Genomic DNA, 21,971 nt, shown 5'->3' with positions numbered 1-21,971 from the left:
CCACTCACAATCTGCTGCCTATTTACCAAGTTGAAGGCCAGGCTGCTTGCGCAAACTCCCAGGTTCAAAACACTTTTGTTATGTAGGAACAGTTTTAGCATTTCTTTGTGGAAAATGAATGCATAAGAATATAGATTAAGGTCTACTCAGGATGAGATGGAAAGTCCTCTGACCTTCGAGACTGCCAACTCATTCTATACAATAGACTTTTTAAACAGCTTGTGAACGTGTCGATCGACTTTCGCTGTGAAGCCTATGTAGTCTGATTGAATCTTGCACCACACCATCTGGGGCCAAACAAAAGATACTCTGCGTAAGTGGTCGTGATTAATTCTCAAAAGGTCACAGCAGATGTCTAGCAGTGCTACAGCCCTGGACACGAGGTGATAGCACTGCAGAGTCAGACCTTTCAAAAGCCTCCACAGCCACAGTCATATTATTTGTTCTGGTGGTTTGAATAGCTTTCCCAGGCTGCTGTTGAGAACACCTATCTGCCTCAGACATCATCAGATTTAATTTTTTATTTTTTTTTTCATGACTGTGGGAGCCCTGCCAGAGACTAGTGGACATGAAGTCAGGAGATGAACCTTGCTTAATATGACAAAAATGTAGGTGCCCCTACCTATCTATAAATACAATTCACTGCAGTTTTCAGCTGAAATGAAGAATAGTGGCTGTAAAACACCAACAGCTTTTATTCATTTCCCCAGAAATTATGATTAAAGTGGCAAATTATAGATTAATAAAGACTTATTTTCACATAGTTCCAAGCACATTATTATGTTATGACCTCAAAACGCATTTTTGATATGTAATCTAATACTTTTCATGTTTGCATTACATGCAAAGCTCTATGTGTATGGTTTTTCTGATGTAGTAAACTTGCTTGAAAGCTTACCCGGTACAGCACTGCATTTGTGATGCAAAGGGAGTACGAGTCCAGTGAAACACAAGTTACAATAAAACAGCTCAAATGCTTGAAAAAAACAAGCTAAATTTACATGATTGCATCAGCAAATGTGTTTTTATCTCATGTTTGCTTTTGTTAGCACTATCAGTTAGGTCATGCTATTTTTGAATTTGAAAGAGCAATAACCGCCATTATAGCCGCCATTCAACAGACATTTAATTTATGAAATGCCCCCGATAAATACAACAACCAGCATAATAAAAATGGCCAGATTCATATTCATCTGTCATTTAATGCCACTGACTGGACATTTCATATTGACAGTGTTGCAAACCATTCAAGAAGCGACACAATACAGTTTTGCAGAAACATTGGCACAGGCACATTTATCCATCCAGCATGGGTTGGCTTTTTAATCACATTTAATTTCTGAACTGCCACCATACAATAAAACATTGCCAGATTCACATTATCTTTTTTTTTCTCGATAAAACGAATCATACTTTTAGTGCGATTCACTGGAAACATGAAGGAAGCAACATAATATAATTTTGCTGAAATATCGCCACAGGCACGTTTTTCTAATGTGCATGGATTAAAGTTATTGATACTAGGATGTTTCTGAGCTCTTTATCCTCAAGCAATAAGGGTTACAGGTCAGATGTAGCTAATGATAGGGATGTTGAGCTAATGGATGGCTACACCACAGAAATTTCTCACACGCTCAACACCCCTCAGCTACATATGACTTTTGACCCTTTATTTGTGGGGCGTGAGAAGCTCAGAAGAATCAACTAAAAACATACACTAATAACAACTATCTCCAGCTGTCATACTGAGCACACATTTAGCATTTTCATCTCCGTCCCTGGCAGGGTTCCCTCGGTCAGAAATAGGCTTGGAAAGTGTATGGAAATTACTCATATCGTAAAAAAAAAAAAAAAAAAACATAATAGAAAAGAATCAATTCAATTAAATTATTATTTTTTTTTTATATGGTGATTTATACAATACACATTTTAAAGCAGCTTCACAGTAATAGTATTAATAATAATAGTATTAATGTACTTAAATTATGAAACAAATACAATTTTAGGCAATAGTGTCAGGCATTAATATATATGTCATTATTAATCAGCTGAATAATGTATATATATATATATGTACATATATATATATATATATATATATATTATATATATATATATATATATATATATATTATATATATATATATCCATATCCAGTAATCATGACTGAATAATTCATTGACAATTCTTGAAGGTTCATTACTCAATGAGTGGGAATCCTGCGTTGACCAATCAGCTGCTAAGTTCTTATAATACCTCCCCCCTCACCATGGCAACAAGTTTGGTAACTATGGTCAACCTTTTAAAAAGTGGCCTTCTTAATTAGTGTGATTAGTACAATTAGAGACACAGGCATAAAGAGGACATTCTTTATAATGAAGCCGTTGGCTTAATGTGAATGTTTGTCTCGTTTAAGAGTTTAATAAGACGTGTGGGTGTATGACGAGCTAATTAAGTTCACTCAGCGGAGGTAAGATGCTGTCTGTCTTATTTTAGTCATGTCTGAGGTCTCAGATACAGTCGCCGTTCGGGATGCAAGCAGCTGACGCTGCAACTGGATGAAACTCTATTTAGAAAAGCTGTCTGGAGCCGGAGATTGGAGTGACCGCAGACCGAAGAAAGACAGCACTTAGTACACTTTGCTAACCCGTAATACAAGCTCTCCTGCTTCTCATCCAGTACTAGTCAGGACTAAATTAATTGTCACTTTTGCATCAGCTTTATATGTGTGTGCTTGCATGTGTCAGTGTCGATTATATTCGCTCAACAGCTCATGGTCCTCAAGCAATATTCTGTTCTTATCAGCCATTGAAAATCCAGACGAGGCAAACTGCTACTTGTTTTGGAGACTTTCTGACCTCTTGATCCTTGTAAAACCTCTGTGGTGGGCTAGGTGTTAAATTTCTTGATGTTTTGTCATGTCAAAGCCCTTTGTCCTTACGGCCCTCATAAGTTTGTTCACACTCAGGCAGGAGGATTAGAGTGTTTTTACTGCAGGTTGGCATTGTTAACATCATTTCCTACATGACTCCATGAGTCATAAAATGTGCTGGTTTCTGTATTCCGGTGAGAGAGAAAGACTGATGAACAGAATGTAAGTGAAATAGTGAGGAAAATTCATACAGCAAGTGTCAGGCAGAGTGTTTTAGTAGCGGACAACAGAGGAAACTCTCCAGATGATTCAGTGTTTATCCCTCACACAATGACTAAACCGGAGATTAGTCCTTAAATGCTAAGCTGTGGGTTTCTACAGCTATTATTTTTCAGTGAATTCGTCACAGAGATTGTGATATTTTGTTCACGACGATTATAAATGTGCAGCTGTCACAGCCGTAAACACATATGCGCCAGCGCGTTGGGTGGTGCCACTCATGCAAGCGATGCAAGTTCAGCTTGTGTCATTTCATGATTTATGATTTATAATGCTGAGTTCCCTCCATCATGTTCTGTTTATTTCTTACCATTTGTGAATCCCAAAATTAAAATAAATCAATAAGAAATCACATTTTGATTGCTGAAAATTAATCTTTTTTTTTTTTTATGGTGTATTTGAAATTATTTATCTATAATTGACTTATTTTATCACATAATGAGAATTAGATAATGGAAAAATCTAATATTTTTGCATTGTTATTTTCATGACAATTAAGTAAATTTACCCTAGGCCCTATGAAATCCATTTTATTTACACCCATATATAAATAAAAAAATAAAAGAAAAGAAAAAAAATGCGATAATGAGAAATTTTGAGCAAAGTCATCATCAAAATAATGTCACAATGCAAAAAATAAATAAAATAAAAATGAAAATAAAATAATAATAATAATATCATTTACTTAAAGAGTTTCTTCTTTTGATTTTTGTATGAAGTATGAACTGGGCATGTTTTCATTAGGTTCACTCACTATATTTACAAACTAAATTTAACTAAAAGGCCAAAATAAGAACTTAAAGTAGCCACTGTGTATGGTGAAGTGATTCATTAGTTGAAGCCTGTTGCTATTGTGGGTTTTGTGTGTGTGTGTGTGTGTGTGTGTGTGTGTGTGTGTGTGTGTGTGTGTGTGTGTGTGTGTGTGTGTGTGTGTGTGTGTGTGTGGCTTAAACAATTGTTAGAGAAACCCAGTGCTCCTCATTTTACCACACCCCTCCTCTTCATGCACAGGACTCCTCTTGGAGTAATAGATTAGTCCCATCTCCCTCCATGGTGTCTTAGTTTACTGTCACACCATCAAGTTGCACCCCAGGCTTATCCAGTGACCTTTAATTCCTTAATGAGGAGAAAACATGAGGTGTTAACTATTCAAACATTCATTTAACTGTCATCTTATCCTCAGTACAACTGAGGCAGGGCAAAGCAGGTGCAGGTTTATTGTCAAGGAAGAATGACTATTTCTGATAGTCTGCTAAGCAGTCTTACATTAAACAAATATTTGGTTAAAAGAATAAATAATTGTGTGGTGCAGCGTGATATCTCAGTTGCAATTAGACTTGATTGTTTGGTTCATTGATTAATAGTATTGACTGATATTTTTTACTATATTACATTTTAATGAATAATTTGGTGCCAACTACAATGCTGTAACTTTGCAAGTTTGACACTAACCCCTTGAAATGCAGCCAGTGATTGGCAGACAATTCACATAACATATGCATTGTGTGCTTTGCATTAACAGCTCCTGCTCCACACATAGGGGATTTTTACTCATTGTTTTTCTTCTCAAACAATATCTTAGTATTAGAGTATTTAGTATCAGAACCTCTAAGGTGACGTGATGGGAAAAAAATATGAGATTGGAGGGAAAAAATATAATTTAATGCATTGCATTTGCATGTTTTCAAATGTGTTTTGCGTTCACTCAAAAAAATTGCAATTATGAAAATAATATGAGATAATATGATGTAAATAAAGATTGTTTTTTTTTTTTCTGATACACAATTTCAGTCTTTCGACTTCAAAATTTCATATTTAATTAAAAGTGTTACATGCCATTCCATTTCTTTGCAAATGCAAAAGCACTGACATAAAAATCTTCAGTCCCATCTCAGGTTTTATTTATTTATATTTTTTTTTTTACCAAGTCCCCTTAGAGGCTCCATAGTTATGCTTTCCCCTCAATACTCTTTTCACTATGATGTTTTCACTGTGAAAAGGTAAATGCTCAACCTAGCATCCATGTAAATCACCCCTCTGTGACACTATCTGCAGCACTTCCCATGTGGAGGTCAAAGAATATGTTGAGCAGTGTGTTAAAACCATGGCATAAGTCATGCGAAGTATACACTAATGGACTGCAAAATAAAATCAGGAACATTTTGATTTTATATTATCCAGTTTGTTGTTTTGGGATAGCACATGTCATTGAATCTTACAATGTAAGTTCACCGGAAGTGTGTAAATCATTGAATCAGTAAATCTCTTAGTGATACTGAGCAGAGTGTACTGTAGAGATCCATTAAGAGACTCTCCAGCTCATCCGCTGCGATAAAAGCTTCTAATGAGAGCCTGTAGAAATCTGAATGACAAAACAAGCCGTTTCATTGTCTGAAAAGAATGCTTGATTACACTCATAGCGTCGTCTGGAGCTGTCGTCTGCGAGCGCATGTGTGTGACTATCTGTGCTGCAGGATCATGTTGCTGGTCAGTGGAGGGGCAAAGCTTTCCAGACTCCTGCTTTCCTGTACAATCCATCTTTTGTCATGCAGCAACAGTTATTTGGAAGGTGACACCCTTCCCCCCCTCTCCTTAAGTCCATGCCAGTCATCTTTCAGTAGAGAGGGAGGAACTGAGGAGGAGTGGGAGTGAATGAGCCAGCGGAGGTAAGGGCATTTAGTAAATCAGGTGTAGCAGAGGCTCAAAGACGGGCTGAAGGTTTTTCCGTCATGGCAAAGTCAGCGGCATTGGAGTAACTTTAAAAGCAATTACAATATACTTTAGAGCGTAAAGAGTGATTTGGAGAATGACAGGGCAAAAGAGAGGCTGAGAGGTGGCTTTGATCTGAATGTGAGAAGTAAACCTGCCGTGGCACGCTTGCAGAAAAGTGGAGGGAAAGAGGGAGGAGATTTTTTTCCTTCCCTCTCAGACATACATGAACCAACACACAGGTAGAGCAGTTCAAAGTTTGCCAATAGCAATTCATATCAGTCCAAAATCTCATGCATGTCGGGCGCTGTAACGTCATTTAGCTGTCAAACTATCGTCAAAGCGCACTTAAGCTGCTGGACAGAAGAAGAGAAAGAGAGAGAGAGAGCGAGGGAGAAGGAGAGACGGCCTTGGCGCTGAGCAGAGGTGAAGATAAGTGTGTTCTTTCTCCCCTTTTCAGCTCTCTGAATGCAGGCTTTGTGTATGTGGCTCCTTTTTCTTACTCTGTTTTTCTCCCTGGTGATATGAGTCTGTCTTCTATTGTGGCGTGAGGTATTGTCCCACTTTTTCTTCTTTCTCTCTGCTGTGTAAAAGTTGCTGTGTTTTTGTGGTGTAGAGATACTTGGGTTTTACAGCAGTACAGCGGTGTGTGTCTGTGTGTATGTGTGTTTGCTGTCTAATGGGTGTGTGGTGTTTGCTGAGGTGAGGTTCTTTGTGTGTCTGAGGGGGTTGGGTACTTTAGGCCGGGGACAGTATTATTAGATAAATCTTACAAATAATGTATACTACCAGTCAAACGTTTGGAATAATTGCAATTTTTATGTTTTTGAAAGTCCCATTGTGTTCACCAAGGCTGCATTTTTTTAATTTATTTTTTTAAATCAAAAATATTGTGAAATATTATTGCAATGATTATGTGACACTGAAGACTGGAGCTGAAAATTTAGCTTTGCATCATGGGAATAAAATTACATTGTAAAATATATTTAAATAGAAATCATTTTATTTTTAATTGTTATATTTTGAAATAATATTGCTGTTTTAATGCATTTTGATCAAACAATTGCAACCTTGGTGAGCATAAGAGACTTGGTTTAAAACATAAACATTTTAAAATTAAATCTGAATTATTCCAAACTTTTTGACTAGCAAATATATATTCAGTTTAGTCTGTAGTAATTTAGATAGATAAATAAATCATTCAAATATATAAACTGAAAGAAAAAGAATGGGAGAGAGAGAGAGATTGCTTGGTGAAGTAAGCAGGCTAGTCTTTTAGCCTGTAACCATTTGAATGGTAAAGTTTTGGACAATGGCTTAATGATTTGCATTTTAATTATCATTAGCTGTGTGGACTTTTGTCATGTGAATTCACAATGCCTTGTTTCACTTAAAAAGCACTTTGAGGTCAGTCTGAATTTCCTCACTGTGCAGAACAGAGATTGTAATAGAAAAAAAAAACTTCAGAGAGTTAGATTTCACTGGAAGCTCATCTTTATCACTTAAGATGTACTTCTTCTGTACTTAGTCAGCATAGTTCATCTAAAGGTGATCTGAAATGCCCCCTCTCATCTATTGTTTTGTAGTTGAGATACTTTTTAAAATGAAAAGGAGCTTGTGGAAAGAGCTGTTTACTGATGAACCCTTCAGAGTTGATCAATGTTCCTTTCAGGCACTTTTGATGTTGCTTCTATGCAGGTGGAAAAAATGAATGAATGGGCTAAATGAATGGACATCTCTAACTGGAGTCATTGATTTTCAGTATGGAACTGAAGATGGGAGGAATATGCAGTGCTGATTAGTTTGCAAGACAAGGGCCACATCCTTGAACAGTACAGAGATTTCAAGTTTGTAGTGGTTCCAAATAGCCAAAATAATGAGTGTTTCCAAACACACTGAAGCCCATAGAGGTTGAACATTATTTTTTGGCTTGTTTTCTTGAGACTATGAAAAAGATAAGTCATAACAAACACATAAGATATCTTGACCAAACAAAGTCCTTGAGTAATATAAAGAAAAAATAACACTAATTCATGACTTCTAGATAACTTACAAGTAGTAAACAAAACCTGAAACAGTAGGTTTGTAAGATTATATATATATATTTTTCACTAATACTAGGATGTATTAAATTGATGTAGGCTATAAAGTGACAGTAAAGGCATTTATTAAATTACAAAAGATTTTTGTTTAAAATAAATGCTGTTCCTCTTGAACATTCTATTCATCAAAAAATCCTGAAAAAAAAAAATCATAATAATAAAAATAATGGTTTCCATAAAATATTATGCAGCAAAACCTGTTTTCAACATTGATACTAATAAGAAATGTTTCTTGAGCAGCAAATCAGGATTCTACAATGATTTCACCCTACCTTAAAAACTAGCCATTGATTTTGATCTAATCAGTCATGTGTCTTATCGTCTGAAGTTAAATTTCAGTCACCATACTCTCACAACCCTGATAACCTAATTTCACAAGAAAATTCCTATTTTATAACTAATCATATCAGTCATTGCAACTAACCTTTGTTTATAAATAACTAGTCTCAGACCCAGACGTCAAGCCCACGGACCATTGGCTGAACGTCTGATGTATACGGCACACAAAAGTGGAAACACTTCAGGACTTTTGAAGTCATCATTGGATTGGTTGAATTATACAGGATATGCAGGAGACGTGTGTGTCGCGTTCTTTAATGTTCCACCTGGAAACAAAGATACTGTGGTGCCAAATTACAACTGTGATGACGAGCACTTATCAGGATCAACTAAACGCTGGATTCTCAAAAGTATGTGAAATGTTTAAAGTTTGCGGCATAGAATCTTTATAATATGTCTGAGAGTTTTACACACTGGTCTGTTATTGTGGTGACTTTTCACGCCCTGAAACATGACGCTGAATGGAATGAACTGTGATTGGTTGTTTGACCTGTCAGCTTGCCATGGATTCCAGAAGGTCTGGCTACGTGAGACAAATAAATAGCTAACTTCACTCTACCGGTGACTGTCATTCGTCTTATATTTCTGAATACATGTTGATATTTTATATTTTATATGTTAAAGTCCTTACATTATGAACTAGATTACACCTATTTTAATGTTGTATTTCAACTGGTTAAGCACGGCACTAATGCCAAGGTCATGGGTTTATAGACAGATCTGCTGATTATGTATATTAAGAGTGATCATCTGCAGTCGTTGCTCACTTTTAAGTTTAGGTTGCCCGTGTAAAGTCAAAGATGTAAATGGAACCAATTCAAATGCTTTGTGACATGGTGTGTTGGAAGAAGCCATCACAATATGGGTACACTGTGGCCATCAACAACATGGCCAGCAACAATATGTAGACTGTGGTGTTTAAATGATGCTCAACTGGTACTAAGGGGCCCAAAGTGTGCCAAGAAAACATCCCCACACCATTACACCACCAGCAGCCTGAACCGTAGATATAAGGCAGAGTGGATCCATGCTTTCATGTTGTTTACACCCATTTCTGACCCAACCATCTGAATGAATTTTATGCAGCAGAAATAGAGACTCATCAGACCAGGAAACCTTTTTCTAATCTTCTATTGTCTAATTTTGGTGAGCCGTGTGAAATGCATCTATCTATCTATCTATCTATCTATCTATCTATCTATCTATCTATCTATCTATCTATCTATCTATCTATCTATCTATCTATCTATCTACCTACCTACCTACCTACCTACCTACCTACTTTTTACGTTTCTGTCAGTAATTTAAGAATAATCTCCACAGGATTGATTCGTTTGGGAAGCTCTGCTTTGCACCATGTGACTTGGTGATGCACAACCACAGCACAAGTCTTTTTAAAGTACTGGTTGTCTCACGGATGGCAGCTCTCTCTTTCTCATTATCATCTATCACTCTGTCTGTATCTGTATCTCTCTCTCACGCTCACACACATAGACATATGATTGAGGCTTTGCGTTTTTTTTTTACTATAAGACACTAAGAGATTGAAGCTGATTTGGTTTCCTGGCTCGGAAGAGAGAAAGATTAGTCGGATTTCAGGCCTCAAAGGGACAACTGCAGCATGTGAGGAGATATTTAGTGGAAAGAGAGGGATTGAGTCAGGGAGGGAGAGAGCAGTGTTTTTGAAGATTAGCCCTCTAATGCACTGAGTATCAGACTGGGGGGATGGACTCACACACTGAAGTCTTTATGAGTGATATTCCACGATCCCTTGCTGCAAAGCCACTGGAGAGAAGTTCTTAATGGCTGTCCATTCTCCTCTGATGTCTTAAAGATGGAAAGAGACATTTCAAACCTGGGTCTGTCCGGTTCAGTCTACAAACCTTTTGGATTTCACATATACTTAGGTCTGATGAGTCTCGATTTCTGCTGCGACATTCAGATGGTAGGGTCAGAATTTGGCGTAAAGAACATGAAAGCATGGCTCCATCCTGCCTTGTTTCAACGGTTCAGGCTGGTGGTGGTGGTGTAATGGTGTGGGGGATATTTTTTTGGCACAGTTTGGGCCCCTTAGTACCAATTGAGCATCATTAAAATGTCACAGCCTACCTGAGTATTGTTGCTGACCATGTCCATCCCTTTATGTCTACAGTGTACCCATCCTTTGATGGCTACTTCCAGCAGGATAATGCACCATGTCACAAAGCTCAAATCATCTCAGATTGGTTTCTTCAACATGACAATGAGTTCACTTTATTCAAATGGCCTCCACAGTCACCAGATCTCAATCCAGTAGAGCAGCTTTGGGATGTGGTGGAACGGGAGATTCACATCATGGATGTGCAGCTGACAAATCTGCAGCGACTGCATGATGCTATCATGTCAATATGGACCAAAATATCTGAGGAATGTTTCCAACACCTTGTTGAATCTATGCCACAAAGAATTAAGGCAGTTCTGAAGGAAAAATACCCGGTACTAGCAAGGTGTACCTAATAAAGGGGCCAGTGACTGTATATGAAAACATGCAAAAGTGCCATCTAAAACTAAGTGATTTGTTTTTAATGCTACAAGTGAATTTAGGCATTACATTATCATGTACAGTATGAAATATTTTTATTCATTTTGATTGATTTATTAACAATTTAACAGTGCTAAATTATTATTAATAATTAATATACTATTAATGTTTTCTAAGATTAACTTTAAGTGACTGTTAGATGACATCAAAGGTGATCTTAAATCTGATATTGATACCCGTAAATTAAAAAAAAATTCTTATATCGGCCAGAAACTGATATGGTACAAATGTATTGGGAAACCCTATGAACAAGGTATTTTCGATGGTATGTTTCGAGAACAGCTTCCTTTTTAGACTCTGGAAATTTAGAACTGCCCATGAAACACTGTTTGTGCAGACAGTGCTGAAATTATTGTGATTTAACAAAAAAGATCTTGTCCCTGATTTTATTCACGAATACAATGTCCCTCATTTAAAAGGGTAACGCCGATGTAATTCTAGGTCTTGTCCACAGAGAATCCATTCCATTAATGGCATTATCATACTGCGACTGACAGCAGCAGTGGAGCTCTGGTCCCACCTGTGCTGTCCACCAATAGAACATGACAAAGACAGAGCTGAATAGATGAAATATTCATCTAAATTACGTAGCAGATTATATAGTTGTCACAAGAACAATCCCACTGTAACACAGGGTTACTCTAAATGCTTTGCTCAAGGGCACAATGGTGACAGTGAACAACCTCAATTGCGAGTGTGGTATTGCATTTATACAACATCAGTGAACATAAAGGTAATACTGAGCAATTTCTTAATTACTATACTTACTATTGCCAACAAGAATAATTCTAATTGAAGCTATAAAACACAGTACTGATGTGTTTTTTTTTTTTCAGTTGACTGAATGATTTAGTGAGTCACTCTGTCTATTTTTATTTGAATAATACATTTTTACTGAATGGTTCAATGACTGCTGACTCATTTTTGAACGAATCATATGAATGAGTGACTCCCTTATAAAGACAATGGCTGTATCTGAAATCTCATACTATGAGTATGGGTACTTCTTTTGAATAAGTAATTACTTTCTACATTCTATACAGTGTGAGTGTGTACTATGAAAATAATCTGGATATACATTAGTCATCTTGTCATTGTCATATGACCTACAGTGTCAGTTGTGTTGCTTCACTGCCATTCATAAAACCTCTCCCGTGGCCTCATGATTTAGTAAAGTGTCCATTGAATGTGCACTTCAAAATTGTGCAGATAATTTTTGCCAACTGTTTTATGAATACTATGAATTCAGACATACTACTCTTTTCAGATACTGTTTTTCATCTACTGTATAGTAGGTACGTATCCAATTTTGCATGCAGCCGGTCATTTTATTTAGTTCCTGAATGAATCATTGTTTTTAAACACATTTTTTTGAGTGAGTGATTGAAATGACTCATTAATAAAGATGGTCACTTGTCGCCACCTACTGGCATAATATTGTGACCTGCTGAATAACTCAGTTAAAGAGTCACTCTTGTAATGCTGCTCAGGCCAATCAGATTCGAGGACCGAAGTTTAAAGGAGATTATTCATTGAATGTTATACATCTATCTCTCCCCTTTAAACCAAAAAATACACACACTTGCAATCCTACCTTGATCTGTAACCACTACAAAACACCATTTTACAAAATAAGCATCTAAATGTGCATGCAGAGGTATGTAAGCTGTTACAGGACTGATGATGTGTCCTTTTACACATTCATTGAACTTCTATAGGTTGATAAGTGTAATGTTCAGATAAAAGGGCGTATGGACAGTTTGTTCACCCTGATCAATACTGGAGTGGACTAAAAGGGGCTCACTGGTTTAATGTATGCTGCCCTACTGCAGATGAGATGAGTATGTAGGCTATAAAAGTCAGTGGGGGCTGAATATTACGTATTGTATTTCACCTCCCTCCACTAAACAACCTCAGTAATTCCTGTTTTACTAGGGCACCTGTCCCTGTAGAGCAGGCTTCTGAGTCTCGTTGCTTGTTCAGCTAAAGATCCTTATGAAAGCTGCCAGCTAGCCCAACTTGAACCAGCTCTCTCCTTCTCACTTGCTTTGTTTCTTTTTTTTTTTTTTTTTTACTTTCACTATCACTATTTCCCTGTCTTTTAATGGATTTGGATGGAGGCCTTTCACCCCATAAAAGCCCTGTGTCATAAAAATCCTCTCCAAAGTGACCTTTTAAAAAGCATCTTAAACCGTAGCCATTAACTGCATGCATTTCCTGTTTGGAAAGATCATCCGGGCAGTACAGATCTGGCTGAGGTGGCATTTTAGTGTTCAGTCTGAGCAAGAATAGGCAGGTTGTGTATTATAAGACACAAAGGTGAGAGTTAAAACCCAATGTGACCTCAGCTCTAAAGCATTTGTGCCGTTCTACTCCCATAAGCATTATAGACGTGCCCTGAGGCTATGTTGTGTCATCTGTGGTTTCTCCTTACTCTCTCTATTCAAAGAATATTAATAAGCGGTAGATGAGAGATATGAATCAGAGAGATTTATGTGCCGCTGATCAGACTGCCAGCTATGGAAAAGGCAAGTTTCATCTTACCTGTGCCAATGCAAACAGAGGAGACTTTCCCCTTCTGGACCCTCAAAATATTTCAGCAAATAAGTCTGGTTATTTTTAAAGTTTTAAAGTTTAAAGGAATGATTATCCAGTAATCATGATGGACTGGAAATACCATCACAATTCATGGGAGGGATGAGTCAAATGAACATTACTAGTTGTTGTGTTGAATCTAACTTATATACAATACACTCATAATACAATTAAAAATAAAGGTACAAATCAATGGTTCCATGAAGAACCTTCAACATCCATGGAACTCTTCCATTCCACAAAACGTTCTTTAAAATGGAGAAAAAAGTTTTATATATATATATATATATATATATATGGCATTGCTGTAAAAACTTCCTTTTGGAAACTTCCTTTTTAAGGGTGTACAGTCCAGTGCAATCCTTTTGATTTACTTTATGTATCATTTCCAGTTTTAGAACCAACTGGGTGTAATGAGGGTGAGAGGGGTATTAAACTGTGTTCTGATGACTCCTGTGCTGGCAGCAGTTGAAAGACGTTCTCTAACTGCAAGGGGGCACATAGTGGGAACCTGGCTGTTTGAATTTACGACCAGCTGACCTTTAGTGCTGCTCTTCCACCACCAGGATGCCTGTGAAGTATGAAATCACAGGAGAGGAGGAGAAGGGAGTCCAGTGAGAAAAAAATATTTAAATATAATTAGGTGTGCGGTCAGGTAGATGTTTCCAATGACATCACAAAGAGGGAAACAGCCAAAGGTTTGGAATTCGGATTAACTGGATTTTGTATCAGAGCTTAGCCTATATGTGTTTTTTTGTCAGTGCATTGTCGGATTGGAATCACCTTTTCTTGGCCCGGTGTTTCTTTGTAAATTTTAGTCATTGAGAAATACAGATGTCAGATGTAATAAAAAGAAATATAAAGTCAGTTTATAAGGCTGGTAATTGTAAATGGATGAGCGGGATTCAACGCTCTGTAAAATAGATGATTAATGCCCACCTGTGGGTGTGTGTTGTATATTAACATGCTAATGTGCCACGTCAACAGCCACTAGGCTAATTAACTATACAAATAGTTTATTCTGATTTTTGTCATTAATACATGCAATTATTGAGCTTTGGTGTCTTTTATTAAATTGTTGTTGCAGCTTGAGGTCATGTGTACATCAAATGTGATCTTGGTGATGATGTCAGTTGCATATATTTTTGAAAAAAAATAAAAATATTTCAGACATTTAAAAAAATTTCACAACATTTCAAAAACATAAAAAAAAACATTTAATGACAATGTTTCATTGTTCTTAAAGTTTTTCTTCATTCTGCATTTGATGCCAATGAAGAAACTTTTTATTTTTAAGAGTGCATTTTTATGAAAAACCTACCAGGCTTGATGTTGATTATTCAATATTGGTTGATTGTGGGTGACTGAGTTAAACATTATGCATGACTGAAAGTATTTTTTTTCCCCCAGTTAACCTCTTTGTATCCCTGTCAGGGTGATTTTTGTCTGTGTAATGAAGAGAAGTTTTTAGTGGTGTGATTGGTTTTGAAAAGGCTGCAGAATGCACTCCAGAAATGGCTGCCTCTTCTGTGGGTTAATTGCTTGAGGTTACGTTTCACATGGTCCATTAATAAGGGTCGACTGTGTGTCTACAGGACTGCACTCTGTTTATAGAGACCCACCAAGTAGGTTTATGCTTTATTCCAACTTATGTAGCATCTTTCAGATTCAAGGAGTGTAGACTTAAATATTAGACTCACTTTTGTAGTTAACCTGAAATCATTCCGCACTTTTTCTTCTTTTATTTTTTCCCACCAGCCACACATACTTAGCATTCACATTGCTAAAGTTTGAGAGAGCGTTTTGCAGCCGTGGCAAGTGTGTATGTGTGTGTGTGAGGGTGGCTGGGTGGGTGGATGTAATCTGGTAATGAGCAGTGGAGAGCTTAGGATGGCCTTGAGTGTTCAAGAGAGCCACACATACGAGACGACTAACAAACAAACAAAGGCTGGTGTCAGCAGAGTCAGGTGATGAAGGACATCATTTATAAAACAGTTATAGTGGTAACCACACAGGACAGTTTAACACAATTCAGAGACAAACAAAACACACACATACAAACAAACACACTGACTGCAGTCACCACTAGCATTAAAATGGCTTTTATGCGGTACAGGAAAGCAGTCATTGATGCTAGCACTTACTGATTAATGTGTTCGTTCTGTTAGGTCGTTTCAATCTTGTATGCTTTTCTTTTTGGCTTTTGTATTGTTTAATTCTGTGGTAAAAAATATGATTTTGAAATATTGCTGACTTGTCTGGCCATAGGTTTTAAGGCTAGCATTTTATGAAGCATAAAACATGTATTGTGTGTGTGTGTGCGTGCGTGCGTGCGTGCGTGTGTGTGTGTGTGTATTTTGACAAATGAATTAAAATCTATGAACCATTTTAAATTCAGGACTTTAAGTTGCTAGTCAGAGGCAGTGGTATTAAAGGGCGGGACATTATTGTAGAGAGCATTTGATTGGATGAAATTCAGTGTCATCAATATTTTGATTTGTTTTCACAGAGGAATAGACTCTACGTTTAAAAGTGATTAATTTTCAATTGCTAAAACTTTTGCTAACACTTTCAATGAAGCCTGTATTTATGATAAGCATACATAATACCTTTTGTGTGTGTCTATATACTGTATACACAAAGCTTATATACACTATATATTAAATTCAGTATACATGTACTGTATTTTATTATTTTATGGTGTCTTAAATTGTTATAATACCATGTCTTGCACAGCATGGCATGCAAAATAAAATCAAAAATTCAAATAAATATTGAAAAGACCTCAAAGACCCCCCCCCCCCTCCAAAAAAGCCTAATTTGACTGTTCAATATAGCGTATATATATATATAAGCATATAAATCAATGCAGTATATATATATATATATATATATATATATAATACTTTATCTACTGTCTCCTTTCTCCCACTTCCTTTCTTGTCAGCATCCAATCTTGCTTCCTGCAGGCATATGTCTTATTATACTAAAGCATGATTAATTAAGCTCATAATAAAATAAAGATGATTTTGTCTCTCTACTGTCTCCTTTCTCCCACTCCCTCTCCCTCTTTCTCTTTTTTTTCTGTTGTTAATCTGCGTCTGCTGGGGTGATGGAGAGCCTCCCGCAGCTCACTCTTTAATTAAGAGTGGTGTAAACAACAATGGCTGTCGTGTAGCCCACGTGGCGTGAACACAGACATGAATGCATGCTGTAAAGTGGTGTGCAGAGAGGCTTACAGGGAGTTACTCTGGACAGCTGAAAGCCAGGAGTTTAGTGAGGCCGGAGCCCTGTAATGCTTTTAATGCAGACACAATGCTGCACAAAGATGGAAAAACAACACTGAATCAATATTTATTATTGTACCAATATCTGCAATATCTGTCTGTACTGAAGCTTTGATAGGACAGCTAAAATGCATTATATATTTGTGTTTGGAAGCTTTGATGAAAGCTGTGAATTGTCAGTGATGTATTATCAGATTTTCAGTACTGATTTAGGGCATTAAATGAAATGATTAAAGTATACCAAATTTCTATTTGTAGCTCAAGACATGATTAAAGTAGTCCAAATATATTTTTGATGGTTTGGATTTATTACATTTATTCAAGTAGAATAAGTTTTATTCAAGTCAACTATCAGTTCTGTCTGAACACTGACAAGCCCAACATAGCAACACAGACTCAACCAATGACATGAGTTCAGGGAGTTGTTTTTTTTTTTTTTTTGTTTTTTTTTTTTAAATTATAATTTGACAAATATTTAATTTGATGGCCAGTGGGCTGATAGGGGAGAGCTGCAGCTTGGTGATATTGTTTCAGTTAGTTTAGTGACAGTAGTGAAGAAATTACACACTGCAGCTTGGTGATTCCAAAGATCTATTTCTACTTATCTAACCCATAAAAAATACTTTCTTTGATGTAGACTAAATTTGTTAAGATGGATATACAGTAGTTACATTAAATTATATTTTTGAATCAAATATTAATTTGATGTTGCCACAAAATACATAATCTAAGTTACCTGAAAAAATATTATTATTATTTATTTATTTATTATGTAGAATGCAATGTAACACGTTTCAGTTTTCACCCACCTGTTTCACGTGTAGATCCATACCTACTGTATTTTGAGATAAATTTACAGGATTTGTTATTCTTATTCCTATTTAATTTACAGGATTTGCAATTCTAATTATAATAAATAAATAAATAACACCTATACCACATACATACCATACAAAACATACAAAACGTACACTACTAGTAATAATAAATAAATAAATTAGCATTTTTCTTATTATTTTTTAAAATATCTATTTATTCATTCTAATATGCTTATTTACAATGTTTAATTCAAACAAATATAATTATTAATGATCTTCAAATACATCACTAATAATAAAAAAAAATATAATAAAAAGCTTAATATATTTTTTATTGCTGTTCAATGAGCTTTCTATTCATCAAAGAATCTTGAAAAAATATATTAAGAAACAAAAACTGTTTTTAACACTAATAATAATAATACTACTAATAATAACTATTATTAATAAATTAGGAGCAAATCAGCATATTTGAATGATTTCTGAAGGATCATGTGACACTAAAGAATGGAGTAATGATGCTGAAAATTCAGCTTTGTTATCACTAGAAATAAATTGCATTTTAAAATATATTAAAGTAGAAGACAGTTACTTTAAATTGTAATAATGTCTCACTATATTATTGTATTTTAAAACAAATAAATGGTGAACATAAGAGACTTCTTTCAAAAAAAATAATCTATATAAAAAAAACGTAATTATTCCTAGTATATTTTAGTATTAAGCACAGTAAATTTAGTCACAGTTGGGTGAAACTTTAAAATATTATTTTATGTTACCTGTAAACCCCCTTGGATTTGTCCCTGTCAACACCAGTTTCCTAATATCAATCATAAATGACTGACAGGCTTGTTGTTTCTTAATTTTCTTCCTTTTTTATTTACAGAGTCTAGCGCTGTCCCATACATACGCATGACACCCATGACATTGATATCTGTCAGGTAGTGGCGACATTTTATGCATGAGATCCCCAAAATAAAATGAACAAACAACCCTGCACGGAACAGTGGAAGCACAGAGCTCTGTGAATGACAGCTGTACCAGTTGAATGGCCCTTTATAGATTCTCAATAGGCCTGTGCATTTCTAACAAATGACCTCTTCCTTTGTCTCTCCTCCAGTAGAGAGGATGCTGCAGGAGACCAGCGTTAGAGCAAGTCCAACCTGATCGCTCCATCCCCTCCCTCCCCCGCCCAGTCCTCCACAATCCCAGGATGCTCTGCCTCTGCCGAGGGAAGCTGAAGTTGCTGGTGGTGTCTCTGAGTTTCGTCATCCTGTTCACCTGGCTTTACCTGCTCGTGGGGAACTTGGAAAGTAAGTATAAAGACACTTATCGTCAGATCTTTACATTTCTGGAAAGAAACAATCTCTGTGAGTCAGACTACAGTGGCCTATTTTTCTGTGTTCTGATGTAAAGGATGGACCGACAAAGAGTTTTCCTTTTAAGCTGGGGTGACTTGGGTGTTGAGACTGTCAGTCATAGACTTATCTCGATCTGTGTGCTTAAAGCCTCATCTGATGGGTCTGTCATCCTCAAGAGTCTTACAATAACGCTGTGGAGTGCTGATAACACAACTGATCTGCAGCTAGATCTGACAAAACTAATCATTATAAAAAGCTCATTCTCTCACTCTCTATCTGGCGTGTGAACATATCCATCCCTATCATGAGAAATGCACACACAGAAAGGAAGATTATCAGAGCACGATCATTTATAAGACTGAAAGTGTTTAAGAGAAGACTTGTTGTTTCCTTTAGAAAAAATGTTGGAGATATGTTTCTGCACTTCAAAAGCATTTTGTGGGCCATTGTTTGAAACGGGTGCATTGGAGAGGTGCTTTTTAAAGCAATATTCTTTTGAAGAATGCCTTGAAGTGTTAATACATTGTGCTGAATTGTGCCATATTAAGTTAATTTAATATTTAAGCAGTAAGGGATGAGTGCTTGCAGCCCCTTCAGCTGTGACTTTACAATGCAGCATGGCCTGTGTAAAAGTGGTTGCTTTTATAAAGCCTTAATAATAAAATATATTAAGGACCCACATATTCATGGTTTATTTCTTAAACCAATTCATTCAAAATTGGCATTCTTCTCTTCGATTTAAGTTAGTATTTCAGTAATTTTACCTCATATTTACCTCATATTCTCTAATATTGTTTTATGGTCACATGACATGCAGACAAATCACATATTTAATCTTTTTTTAGTAAATGTTTTATTTTGGTTGTTGTTATTGTAAAATGTTTCATTTATCCTAATGTTATATTTTTATGAATTAAACCATTATTAATTAATTATTGATTTAATTAATTATTAATAATGATCCCAGTTTTGGAAAACTTGTGGTATAAGATATAATCTGCTGAACCAGATTGAACTATATTGAGGATTTTAGAATGAATGCAAAATTATATAATAATAATAATAATAATAATAATAATAATAATAATAATAATAATTCCTTACATTTATATAGCGCTTTTCTGGGCACTCAAAGCGCTTTACATAGAAGGGGGTATCTCCTCAACCACCACCAGTGTGCAGCATCCACCTGGATGATACTGACCAATGAGAATTCAGGACCGGAACTATCCATTTTATAAAAAGTAAGGCTTAATAGGATTATACTAAGGTAAAAACATTAGATCTTTTACAGTTCAGTTGGACATTGCTAGTCTTGCTCAAGTCTTGATACCACATCAGTATTTCTTAACTAGAGGTCTGGGGCCCACCTGGGGGCCTCAGAAAATTTCCAATTGGGCCGCAGGATGAGTAAAAAGTAATTAAATTAACAAATTTATAGAGTAAAAAAAAACTACATTAAAATCAGTAACTAACAAAAAAATAATAACAGAATTTCTTGTAATACATGAATCACAATTGGACAGTAGGCGGGTCTGTAAAAAATATATACATATATATATATATATATATATATATAATTAAATAAATAAATAAATAAATATATATATATATATATATATATATATATATATATATATAGGGTTGGCATTAAAAAAAAAAGGTCTTATTTGTCTTAGCAGAGTTCACTTTCTGCCCTTTAAAAAAAATGTGGTTTTGTAGAATAACCTCATAATTATAGATTATAACATTTTTGGAGGGCTCATAAAAGCATGAAATGGACTTTTCTCCATCTGCTGCCTTTGACTTCACAGCTCAGCATAGATGCAAGTGTAGCAACTGTGTGTGTTCTTGTGCTGTCGTCAGCCAGTCATGGCAGGTCATTTTCCTGTTGCTCTAGATTCATTAATCACATGGCATTTACGGCTCAGGTGATTGGCTCAAAACAACCTTGTGGCAGAATTGTTGGCTCATAAGCAAAGATGCAGATTACATATCACATACTTCCAGGGGCCCTGTACCCAACTGCCTGAGATGAATGTGAATGCTAATGGATAATGGATGAGAAACGACATGGTTACGCTCTGTAAGATGGTTCCCAACTCTGGTTAACAGGGATGAGTGATTTGCACTCGCTTATACATGAGCGCAATGCAAGAAAATCCATCAAATCGTTCCGATAAATTCAATGCCTGTTACTTTGTTCTCCCTGATCACACCCAATTTTCTGCTACTATAATCATTCCAGTAGAGAGCAATGTGTAGATTGAGATACTCTTGGAGTCTGTCTTGAATCCAAATGACATTTACGTATATTGTCTCTCTGCAAATTCACCTCAGGCTTCCTATTTGCTTACCTCTCATCCATCCATCTCTGGGGTGTAATCTGTCAAGATCACTCGAAATTAATTAAATCTGTTGTGCCGTATCAGACGGGCGTTCCCTGCTCCTCTCCGCATGCTTGGTGGAATCTACAGAAGCACGGCTGCTGGAACGGGACGTCCTGGCATCACGGGTTCGAGAAGTGGAGGAAGAGAACCGGCAGATCCGCCTCCAGCTGAGCCAATCGCAGGGCCTGGCTGCCCAGCCTGTCGAGGGAAACTATGGCAACCAGCAGTGGGCGGCATCAGCAGACACCGGTCCAGAAGATGTGGAGAACACAGCCGAGGAACGGGCCAATCACAGCGAGTGTTCTCGCTCGCCCACCGCCGAGAAGTGTGAGGTTAGATGACATATTAGGTCCTGTCAGATGTGAGAACAAATCTCTAGAGGAACAAACAGTGTACCCAAAAAGTATTTAAATCACACTTTGGAAGATGGGTTTCACAAACACTTTTCAAGCAAAACATTTCACAATGACGAATTTGATAGGTTGAAATAATAAAATAATATGGGCTAATATAGTTGGTTAAAACTTAATAATGGCTCTGAAAATGAAAGTTAGTTCTGTGGAAAGTACTGGCATCACCATGTTGGCAGATGCCACTGTAGTTTGATTTTTTGTAATTTTGTGGCATATGTGTACGAT

The 21,971-nt window shown here is 36.3% G+C and overlaps 1 protein-coding gene across 6 annotated transcripts in view; it reads left to right on the top strand.

Moving 5' to 3' along the window:
- LOC109084089 (LARGE xylosyl- and glucuronyltransferase 2-like) overlaps window positions 1-21,971 on the top strand; it is a 105,611-nt gene that overhangs the window by 72,987 nt on the left and 10,653 nt on the right. For 3 of the 6 annotated variants that reach the window (XM_042774863.1, XM_042774861.1, XM_042774862.1), the window contains 2 exons: window positions 18,703-18,895; window positions 21,376-21,665. In XM_042774863.1, coding sequence (XP_042630797.1) covers window positions 18,796-18,895; window positions 21,376-21,665 — 390 coding nt within the window. In that variant the 5' untranslated portion in view covers window positions 18,703-18,795. Of the gene's footprint in view, window positions 1-5,604; window positions 6,287-18,702; window positions 18,896-21,375; window positions 21,666-21,971 lie in introns of those variants that run through there. The other 3 variants (XM_042774866.1, XM_042774865.1, XM_042774860.1) reach the window with 3 other exon arrangements.

Source organism: Cyprinus carpio, chromosome A18, assembly GCF_018340385.1.
Source record: "Cyprinus carpio isolate SPL01 chromosome A18, ASM1834038v1, whole genome shotgun sequence".
Taxonomy (NCBI): Eukaryota; Metazoa; Chordata; class Actinopteri; order Cypriniformes; family Cyprinidae; genus Cyprinus; species Cyprinus carpio.
Note: the sequence above shows the minus strand (reverse complement) of the source record. Positions and strands in the feature narration are given on the sequence as shown.